General features: G+C 37.8%; 1 protein-coding gene across 1 annotated transcript in view; it reads left to right on the forward strand.

Annotated features, from left to right (window-relative positions):
• The window catches only part of LOC306876767 (interleukin-1 receptor accessory protein-like 1-A), a gene marked incomplete at both ends in the record, with an annotated part of 68419 nt that extends 56498 nt beyond the window's left edge, over positions 1-11921 (forward strand). The window contains 6 exons of the mRNA XM_079428169.1: positions 6478-6610; positions 7444-7589; positions 9819-9965; positions 10116-10286; positions 10938-10982; positions 11200-11921. Of these exons, the coding sequence (XP_079284295.1) occupies positions 6478-6610; positions 7444-7589; positions 9819-9965; positions 10116-10286; positions 10938-10982; positions 11200-11921 (1364 nt within the window). The remainder of the gene's footprint in view (positions 1-6477; positions 6611-7443; positions 7590-9818; positions 9966-10115; positions 10287-10937; positions 10983-11199) is intronic.
• Between the last annotated feature and the right edge of the window lie 24 nt (positions 11922-11945).

The following is an 11945-nucleotide window of genomic DNA, read 5'->3' on the forward strand; positions in this document are numbered from 1 at the left end:
GTATTGAGTGCATAAATGAACATACTTTAAAGAACTAGAACTTTTCTGTTTGGCAAATCCTTTTTTTGATTGATCTTAGGAAATATTCTAATATTTTGAGATACTGATTTTTGAGCTGTAAGATCATCATCAAAATTAAAACAAAAAAACTTTTGAAATATTTTACTTTACATGTAATGAATCTAGAATATATGAAAGTTTCACTTTTTTGAAATGTTACAATAAAAAAAAAATTTACTTTCACAATATTCTAATTTTTTTCTAATGCACCTTTATATAATTCCAATAATTCCAATCAAAAAGGTGTTATTAAAAATGTTTATACTTTTATTCAGCAAGTGTGCATCAAATTGAACAAAAGTGACAGTAAAGAAATTTATAATGTTACAAAAGATTTAAATTTCTGTTTAAAATTCTGTGATTTTTAATTATTCCATCAAAGAATCCTGAAATGTCAAAAAATGTATCACATTTTAAAGGTGCCATAGAATGGAAAACAAGGGAGGACAACAGTGAAAATGGCAGATCATGGAAATAAATGTTATGTTCCAGGCTGTGCAGGGGATGTGAAGTGCAGGGATGGGTTGGTGTCTGTATTCAGAAAGGCATGGAAAGTAAAAAAACGCTTTCTAATAAAATAACGCGAGCCACTAAAGGGACATGGTTAGCTCCTTGTTAACTGTAGCCTGTTACAGTACATAAGATTTCACTTACCACATAAACAGAGTAAGGAGAGATGCCTGCGGATGATGGTGAATGATTTACAGATCCTGAGCACCACTGACAAGCATCTGATATTGTAAAATGTGTGGTAAGTACTGCCGCTCCATAGTATAAACAGAGTACATGCGATTGCGAATCTCAAAAGTGAAAGTAAACCGCGTTCGTGCATTCCAAAGCAGTTTCAATGCACAGCATATTAATAGCGGCTCCCTGATGCCCGCATTTTATTCACAGTATAATTACCCAACCATGTAACTGCACAAGAAAGTATTGAAACATCTATTTTTCCCTGTGTTTTGTTCCTGTGAGCTACTGAAATTAGCCGCACTGTGAAACAGCCAATCAGAGCAGAGCTCGACATTATTACGACATTATTACATTATAAAATATATATTAAACTGGAAGAGTTATTTTAAATTGTAATAATATTTCACTATATTACTGTTTTAGTGTTATTTTTGATCAACTAAATGAATGAGCATAAGACACTTATTTCTAAAACATGAAAAATATTACCAACCCTACACTTTTGAACCATATATGTGTATAATTTATATGTTGCTCGCCGTTTTCCTGTCAGAATACACAGCTATGTTTGCTAATCAACCATACCAGGAAAATTGCATCGCTTCTCACATTTGAATGAACTGAATTGACCATCCTATTGACTCCTCGGTCCATCCTAATGTAATTTAATCTCCAAAACTGCCTGCCGCAGTTAATCAGCCTTGTACTATAGTCACGTACCAACAGGAAGTCATGTGATGCGTGCCATTTCCACACATGATCTCCCAGGGGTCTGACGGGGTTTGATCCCGCTGTCAGCAGAAGAAAGCTGTACTGAGAGAGAGAGAATGCTGAGAGAGAAGAATAGAAGCAGTGGGTTGAATACATAAGGGCCTGCTGACGCGCTGATATATCTGGATTTGGATTTATTTTGGAGATTGAAACAGATCCTCTGGAGAAATGCCGCCTGTGTGAGGGGGAGGGGACACATATGTGTCAGTATGTGTATGTGTGTGCTTTTGTATTGAGAGAACGTTTTAATACCTCTAGAATAGTTCCCTCTGAAATTGAATGTGTGTGTGTGTGTGAGAGTCTGTTTTATAATAGAAAACTTTCTCTTTGTTCACGAATCTCCCTTTACAATTCAAATGTACTCAGAGCTCTAAAAAATGGATTAAACTGTACTAATTGTCTTTTCTATCTCATTTGCACACTCTTTCAGTGTCAGACACACACGCTGTAACATCGGTGAGAGAGGTGCTGAGGCAGGGTCTCTATTATGACATCAGAAAGAAAGGATGAGGGGAGGACAGGGTGTATGAAAGGATCTGCGGAGGAGTACCTGTTCACAAAGCCCTATTCTATACAGATAATTAAAGTCTTACACGTCCCCGTTGGGTTGCACTGCTGAGGAACAAATCAGGTGAAGAATTGGAGGAGGGGAGAAAAAAGATGGATACAAAGGAATGTGTGCATGCAGTCTGCTAAAGCAGCGGCACTGGGAGATTCCTTCTTTTAGATTCTTTAATTCTTTCTGAATTCTGAGTGAAGGTCAAAATGTTAACATGGGTCTCTATTCGTGTGTTGTCTTCAGACCTGCATGTTTTTGTGCGTGTATGTTTTTACAGGAATGCTTGGTCAGTGTTTCGACTCTGTTGGTTAATGGAGCGAAACACCGCAAGCAAACAGTTCAGTACACTTGCCTTTCATTCAAACACATTGAAAAACACACTCCAAACAGAAAAATGGCCCTGGATAGAGCTTAGAGCTCTCTCTGGTGGCAGACCTTATTAAACATCTGTTTTTGTTTTTCTAGTTGCTTCCTAAATGATGTATTGAAATTGCTAAATTATTCCATATCTGTAGTGCTATACTCTGATTAGGAGGCAGACGAGATTGTGATGATAACAGAGGAGACAACAACTAGATTTGCATCTTCTAAAGGAAATGTCAGTGCTTTCAGGGCAGCAAAGGAATAGTGTTGGAGTTTTAAGTTTGGATATGTGTTAAGAAACACTGCATCGGAGCCGTTTGATGTCATCATGGCAATCAGCACACATCTGATTTTCTGCCAGCTATGCATAAAAATAAACAGGCAATGCAACACTGTTGTGATTATATAGGCACGACAGGAAAGACTAATCTGAATTCCGTATGCAAATAGATGTTAGAAAGAAAAATGGTCAGAATGTTATGTTGTCAATGTCCAAGTTGCATTTTAAATTATTTCTTAAAACGTAAACAGCATAGATAGCAGACCTAAGGCTGAAAACATATGCACAAAAATGACAGTATTTCAAATAAATGTTTTTTTTAACCTTCTATTCAGCAATGAACCCTGAAAAAAGTTTAGCACAGTTTCCACAAAAATATTAGGCAGCACAAATGTCAGCATTGATGATAATAAAACATGTTTCTTAAGCACCAAATCAGCATATTAGAATGATTTATGAAGGATCATGTGACACTGAAGACTGGAGTTATGGTTGCTAAAAATCAACTTTGTCACCACAGGAATACATTTTACTATATATTAAAATGGAATCAGTAATTTTTAAATTATGAAAATAATGTTTTGTTTTTCATATGTTTTTACTGTATTTGTGATCAAATAAATGCAGCCTTGGTGAGCATTGTGAACATAACTATGTACATAACAGTTTGGGCTGAAACTGATTTAAGAAGAACAAGATTTTATGAATAAAAAGAAGACGAACAACAACAACAAATACAATGTTTGAGGAATTTGAAAGGAATATCTGTACCACCTTGCAAGCACTGTAATATCTAGAAAAGGAAAGTTTGACAAGACAAACTTTGAAAGATGGCTTGACAAATCTTGGCCTGAAAGTAAAAAAAAATAGCTTATAAAAGTCTTGAAATTTGAAGCGTATGCAACGTTAAGCATTTATACTCAGAAGTGGAAAGAGTACGAAAATATTCTACTCAAATATTCTATTCAGTTACAAATGCAGAAATAATGTTTTGATAAATTAGACATAAAATGTTGAATACTCATCTGAAATTATAAAAAATAATAATAATAATAATCAAAAGATACTTTAAGTGTGAAATTAAAACTGCCAGTAGGTGTCAGCAAGCCTCTGTTCATTTAAACCAAATCATTTAAACGGTTGATTCATTCAGGAACGAAACACAGTCATTGCTCAGAGATGCAAAACTGTGCTATGGTGGCTGTGTTTGGAATTATTTTTGTTGTCGAAATAGAGCAAAAACAGGCAATTTGGTGTCTAAAACGCAAGTCTCTTAATTAACTTCTTGTTTTTTGAACTGATGTAAAAAATCTATATGTAATCATGCTGATTTTTGGAGAAAAAAATGACACTCTTCGTGTGATATGGATTTACTATATGAAATGATATAAATATATAAATTTTCTGCTCCTGTATCTTAAATTTGTTGATCATTCTAAATGCATTTTAACAGACTGAATCACGCAGTGAAAGAAATTACTCTAAATGCACGCGCGCACTTGTCTAATGTACTAGACTGCTGCGTTCAAGTCCTCCTGGGACGTTCATACCTACGAGCTGACAATTACGACGTCGGGTGCATTCAAGTCACTTTGGTCGGAACAAGATGGCGATTTAACTTTTCTACATAAAATTCAAAGATTTTTTTAAACTACAAAATGATGAATGAAGAATGTGCATCGTGTTTTTTCTGTTTTTATTTAATTTATGATGGTGATGTAAACTGAATAATTATATATTCTATTATAATTATACAATAATATGATATTTTGTATATGTAACTTATATAGTTTTATTGTACATTACAAAAAATTTTTTTTTTTATTAATTTCAACAACTTTACCGACGCTGCATATCTTTAGTCTTTGGCTGCATCCATTGCATCTGACACGTTTTTTCACTCATAGACATATATAGATGCCCTGTTCGACCGCAACAGGCACGTATATGCGGCAGCCATCTTGGAACTGTATTTTTGATGCCATTCACCATACTGTAAGGTCGCACAGAGCCGTTGAGCCGTTCTGTGCATGATTGTGGCATCTTTCGAATATTCAGTGATTACTATGGTGAATGACGTCAAATTTACCGCTGCAATATGGCAGACGGCTTACGTATAGCGGCCCATAGAAACAGTCACTAATGGGGCATCTATGTATATATATCTATGTTTTCACTGACATACCCCCGACGGCCCACGTTTCACCCCTCTCAGTCTTGCTCCACTGACATCCTAATCAAATTCAAATTCAAATCTCTCTTTTCTACTTCTGGAGACTTCTGCTCTAGCTTTTGTTTACTCTTGAAATTCAGTTTTGCGGCGCTGCTAATGTCGCTGGCTCCTGTATGATAAATAGCTTGTGTTTTGCCTTATTTGAAAGTTGCTTTGGATAAAAGCGTCTGCTAAATGATTAAATGTAAATGTAATTGGTTTAAAGGTCTCAAACTGTGAATGTCTGAACATTAACATTCCATAAATGTAAGTTGTGTTTATTATTATGTCAACAATACATCAAACCCAGTATCAGTTAAATTTACAGTATGCGTGTATGGTGCTGTTTTACAGACTCATGGTCTCAGTATCTCTTTGATCAGATGCTCCACATGTACTTCACATCCTGGTGAGAGACAGACGCTATTTCTGGTTTGTTTGGGGGCCCGGAGCAAGATCTTCCCCAGTGCTGGGCCTTATTCGTTGCTAGTCTAAAGACATGCCTAATTAACGTCAAACAACTGACAAACATCACAACATTAAGGCGGAAATACCACCTCAACTGCAACTAAAAAAAGAAAAGAAGCACTTCAAACCACTGAGGATAAACATGTTCATACACTGAAATAAACACACTGTTGTTAGGGATTGTAGTTCTCAGTTTTGCATTTGTATTTTTAATGCAATTTTTTATTGATTTTTTTCACAGAATATAGCTTGAGATCAAACAGTAATTGCCCGCTCCCTTAGGGTTTGCAGACCCCCGTTGAAGACCTTTGCATTAAAAAAATATAGATCTCCCTGATCTTGATGCTTTGATAGTGATTTAAATGTAATCTTTAAGAAATTAAATTCAGAGTAAAGGGGAATATTTATGTCCTATATAGAGGAAATGGTGTACATCAATCATTTGTACACCATATAAATACTTTAAAACAGGGCACTTCAATTTTTTTCAGACCAAGGACCTCAGATTAAAAATCACAAGAATCTCCGAATTCTGTTTTTTTTTTCTGACTCATAAAATTGAGTTTATATCTCAGTTCTGACTTTCTTTCTATTTCCAAGTTTGCTTGCAGTTCTGACTTTTTTCCTCAGAACTGTATTTACCTTTTTTACTTTTTATTCCAAGGCGAGAACAGGCTTCCGTATTTAGTGGAAAGATAGAGAGAGCAAAAATCTGTGTGCAATCAAACGATAACTGGCATACTCCAAGGGTTCACAGACCTCCTGTTGAAGACCCTTGCTTTTAGAAGAATAGATATAACTGATTTCAATGCTTTATTTAGGGTGTTTCAAAGAAATTTTAAAGAAATACAATTCAAAGAACTGAGAACAAATTGCATTTTACACATTATTGAATTGTCAAGAAAAATAGCTCCCTGAATATGATTCTGCTTTTCGAGCACACCATTGTGAGCTTGTCAGCTGCCATTGATTACAGTGAGACCTCCTAGGGGCCAGTATCTCTGGAACTATTGGATCAAAACAGAAGAAGGTTTGGTATCAATGTGTAATCACAAACCTTTTTTACCCCTGCAGGAAGCATGCTGAACCTGACATGCCGAGCCTTCTTTGGGTACAGTGGGGACATCAGTCCGCTTGTTTACTGGATGAAAGGAGAGAAGTTCATTGAGGACATGGACCAGAGTCGCATTCGAGAGAGTGAAATCAAGTAAGAAGGAACACAGTGGAGGCTATTATATATATATAATTGTTTAGTTTTTTTACTTATTGGTTTACAGGCAAATAGTTTTCCTTCAATACAGTCTTCTTGTACTATGGCTAATAGCATATTGACCATACTTTGGAGCTACGTGTAAATACCTTAGTAAATGAATAAGGTTATCTTTCAGTACCATGATAATATATCAAAGTCCGATGGTATTACTATCACTGTACCACCATAGTGTTGTTGTAATGGTATAGAAGAAACAGTTGCTTTTAAAACTAGCTTCCACTGTGAAATCGCTTATTCAATACAATAGATAGTGCACGGTAAAGCACACTTTAAATGTTCACTGAGATGTCGACAGTACATTTTCAATTACTGATATCACAAGCTTGTATATGAGCCTATTTATATCTAGCAGGGGTGGTCGCTGTGATGACACACTATTATTAATTCCCCTGTCTGAAAGAGAGCTGGATCTGAGCAAGTGCTAATAACACAGCGAAATGTATCTCACACCATGCACTGAAAGCATTTGCATGTACATGCAGTTAAGGAGCAGCAATGTCAGCATCTTTTAAATGAAATTTCAGTTTCAAATGATTCAGCCAGGACAAACAAGAGAGTGAAAATGTGTTGTTATAATTAAATGAGAGCCCCATTTGTTGAACGCCGACCAAACCCGAAACCCTTCCTCCCAAAATTTCTAATCTCTACAAGCTGCTCAGTCTAAAATTTATCCCCCAAATCCTCTATCAAAAGGGGCTAATTAAAAAACTTTTATTCTACAGCCTTTGGTGAACAATGCCTCATTGTTTTTTTATTCTCTCCGCCAGGACGGTTAGAGAACACCTGGGTGAACAGGAAGTGTCCATTACTCTGACCATAGATTCACTGGAGGAGGTAGATCTGGGTAATTATTCCTGTTATGCGGAAAACGGCAACGGGAGAAGACAAGCCAATGTACAGATTGGGAAACGAGGTAACACATTCAGCCGTAACACACATGAACTCAACCGACTGAGTCATACCAGCTGCTTCTCGTTTAAAGGAACAGTTCACACAAAAATGAAAAATCTGTCATTTGTTTGTTTGTATGACTTTCTTTTATGAAAATTTGAAGAATTTTAAGGCTGTTGTTTTTTTAGACAGTGAAAGCGCAGACGGTGATCAGGTGCTGTCAAATAAAAAAATCACCATAAAAATAAATAAATGAAAGTGCAATCAAATGAGTTCATATAATAGAAATGTATAATACATAAAGAGTCTTTATATGATGAACAGATGGCAATCTAAGTCACTCACTGTCAGTGTTGGGCATTACTAGTAACTTAGTTACTGTAATAACATTACTTTTTACAGTAACTAGCAGTGTAACTAATTCCTGTTGCCAGAAAGTAATAAGTAAAGTAACAATATTACTTTTGAAAGGAGTAACTAGTAATGAGTAATATATTAGATTCTTTGAGTTAACTAGACCAACACTGCTCACTGACAATCTTTTTTTCCCAGTATACAGTACCCTGCTCAAAACGTTTGTGGTCAATACAGTTTTTCAGTGTTTTTGAAAGTCCTTTATGCTTAGAAAGGCATTTATTTGATTAAAAATACTGTAATATTGTGAAATATTACGATCTGAAATTGCTGTTTTCTATTTAAATATATTTTAAAATGTCATTTATTCCTGACCAAGCTGAATGTTCAGCAGCCATTACTCCAGTCTTCAGTGTCACATGATCCTTCAGAAGTCATTCTAATATTCCAATTTGCTGCTCAAGAAACATTATTATCATTATTGTCCTTTTATGTTAAAAATATTAATATTGAAATATTTTGACAACCCCTAGTCACCTACAGTATACTTTTGCTGTATGAAATAAACAGCTCAGACATTCTTCAAAGCTGCTCCTTTTTTGTCCCACAAAAGAAAGAAAGTCATACTGGTTTGGAACAACATGAGGGTGAGTAAATGATGACAGAATTTTCTTTTTTTGGGGGTAAACTATCCCTTTAAAGTGCTGTGGGGTTTCTTTACATAAACAGCACAGCAGTTCCTGTGTCTCCCTCCTCTTCTCTGGCTCTTTCTTTCTCTCCTTTCGGGAAATGCATCAGCATCTAAAATTCACTCTCTTTTAGAGAGAGCTGCTTTGAAGGCATCCTATCTTCTCTTTTAATGGCAGTTCAGAGGAGGAGACGGCTTCAGCAGTTCAGACACATTCTCTCCCTCTCAGCCCAACTCTAAACTCATTCAACTGTTCTCACACACAAATGAATAAACACACACTCTCTCTCTTTCAGCTCGTCTTAGCCATGCACACATATTTCTGCAGATAATCTCAAAGCCACATACTCATAAACACACACACAAACCAAATCTCTCATATGCACCCCCCTCTCTCCTTCAGCTCATTGCTGAGCTCACAAACACACATGCTTTCACAATCTTTCAGCTTCTCTGAAGCATCTGAGTGTATCTTGCGTGTTTTCCTCCATTAGCTGTAGCGCAGAGGAGCTTTGAACAATATGAACATCATTGGCGCTTAATCATTCTGAAGTCATTTTGCATTTCTCACCCCTTGTGTATGTCCTTAGTGCAGCATGAATTTCCATGCTAGTCCAGGCTGGTTTGGTGCTGATCTGGCTGGTAGATTTGCCAGTGAAGCTAATTGACAAAGGAAGTCTTGCCGGTTTAGTTAGATGCCAGCACACCTAGCATCCTATGATAGGGATCAGTGACCATGTAGCGGAAATTTCTTGAGTCTTAAATTAAAATCTGACAAGAATTCAGTCTTCCAACTAAAATCGCCATGGTTACAAACTAATGAAATATTATTCTAGGCTTAGAATGTTTCTGTAATAGAATGCAACTGTCGGGTGCTGGAAGTAAAAAATCCTATTTGTTTCCTCCAGAGGGAATTGATTTTGAATAATAACTTATACACCTTCAAAGACAGACCTACAAATATAGTCCTTTGACCTATAGTCAAAGGTAATACTAAAGTAATTGTATGTGTAATATGCATATTTAGCAATAAATGTAAAATATGTTGTTTTATTATAGTATAAAATAATTTTATATTTCTCTTTCATTTTTAATTTGATTGTCATTCACAGTTCTGCATAGGATTGCAGTTCTTCCCTCACAAATGTAGTATTCCAGGAGTATTATATTTGTAATATGTTCTTTCTCTTTCCATTTTGTCTCTCTCAGTGGAGCTGATGTACACCGTGGAGTTGGCTGGTGGACTGGGTGCGATTCTTCTGCTGTTGGCTTTGTTATTGTCTGTGTATAAGTGCTACAGGATCGAGCTGCTGCTCTGCTACAGGCATCACTTTGGTGGGGAGGATACAGACGGAGGTAAACGCCACACACACTCCTCCTACAGGAACTAAGGAGCACAACACTGCAGCAATTACTTATTTGATTCTAATTGTTACATTATATGGAACTCTTTTTTCATCAGAAGTATTGTAATATTTCTAAAATATATTGTTTTTTTCCCCTCAGAAAATAAAGAGTATGATGCGTACCTGTCCTACAGTAAGGTTGAGCTGGATCAGTGGGGTCAGGAATTACAGGAAGAGGAGCGCTTTGCTCTGGAGATTCTCCCTGACGTCCTGGAGAAACATTACGGATACAAACTCTTCATCCCTGACCGAGATCTCATTCCTACCAGCAGTATGTGCCGAATGTGTGTTTTGTGTGAATGTATGTCTTTGTTAGCGTGTTTGTAAATGTTGTCTTAAATGTTTAAAACATTTTCATTAGCACATGACGTTCACAGAAGTGTCCTGAATAGTCAGAGAAATTAATTCTTGTGAATTTTTAGGACTAGGAGTGTATTCAGAAACCCACAACAATCACAAAAGAAAGTTGTGCAGAGATTTGACGAACAGCACTAATTGTACAGAACTAATAAAAACACCTCGATCATTCATAATGAAGGGTGACGTTTTCAGCTCATAAACATGATAGCAGCACTGGATTTATCTTGCTTCCTAATACTGCAAAATAATTTAATCATTTGTTATTAAATCTAATTAAACTCTCTCATCAGCATTAATAGGACCAGAAAGCCTAATGTTGACTAGAAAATAGCTTGGTTAAATAAGAAAATAAGTATTTAGTCTTAAACTTTCTGTAGAACAAAACAATAATTTTAAAAGATTATTAATATTCCAAAATGTGGGCAATAATACTACTACCATTTTTTTCCATTGCAAGCCATCAGAGCCAGTTTATGTGACACTGTGTGTTTGTTTGCATCATATGTCAGGTGTTTTTGCCCTGTATGTGTGCTGTGTCTGAAAGCCGAATGTTTATGTCCAGGTATGAGCAGTCAACATTACCAGGATGACACACATCTTCTTAGAGGTACAGCTTTGTTTGAATGCAAAAACACGCGTGCACACATGTACGGTGCGCACAAAACGCATACATTGTGCATGCAGATTGTTCTTCATGAATGACTGTGGTTGTTCTGTCCTAAATGTGCGTTTGTCTTCAGCTGTGCATTATTTTCAGTCCTCGTTTGACCTGTTATTTTGGTATTACAGTTTCTTTCTTTGTCTGTGATGTTTATCTCCTGTAGCGTACATAGAGGACGTGTCCCGCTGCGTAGACATGAGTAAACGCCTGATCATCGTGCTGACTCCGAGCTACGTGCTGCGTCGCGGGTGGAGTATATTTGAGCTGGAGTCCCGTCTGCGTAACTCTCTGGTTTCAGGGGACATTAAAGTGATCTTAATCGAGTGTGCCGATCTGCGAGGAGTCATTAACTACCAGGAGGTGGAGGAGTTAAAACAATCCATTAAATGCCTGAGCGTGGTGCACTGGAACGGCCCGCAGAGCAACAAGCCCGGCTCGCGCTTCTGGAAGCAGCTCCGCTACACCATGCCATACCGCTGCCCCCAGCAAACCCTCACCAATCACGCGCTGGACGCCAGCGAACCCGGCCCCTTCGCCGACCTGCAGACCGTCTCGGCCATCTCCATGGCTACGGCCACGTCCGCCGCCTTGGCGCCGGCTCACCCCGAGCTGCGCCCGTCCCTGCGGAGCTCGTACCGCTCGCACTCGCTGGCACGGCAGAAACACTCGCACTACCGCAGCTACGACTACGAGCTGCCCTTCACGGCCGGAGGAACGCTGCCGCCCCAGCACACCTACTGCAACCTGCCCCTCACCCTCCTGAACGGCCAGCGGCCCGTCAACAACAAGACCCTGCGCCAGCAGAGCCTGGATGAGCACCATGGCAACAACGCCATGCTCCCGCTGCTGCCCAGAGAGACGAGCATCTCCAGCGTCATCTGGTAAACACAGAGAATCCGAAACGCGTAG

The sequence above is a fragment of the Barbus barbus genome (genome assembly GCF_936440315.1).
Source record: "Barbus barbus genome assembly, chromosome: 11".
NCBI classification, from domain to species: domain Eukaryota; kingdom Metazoa; phylum Chordata; class Actinopteri; order Cypriniformes; family Cyprinidae; genus Barbus; species Barbus barbus.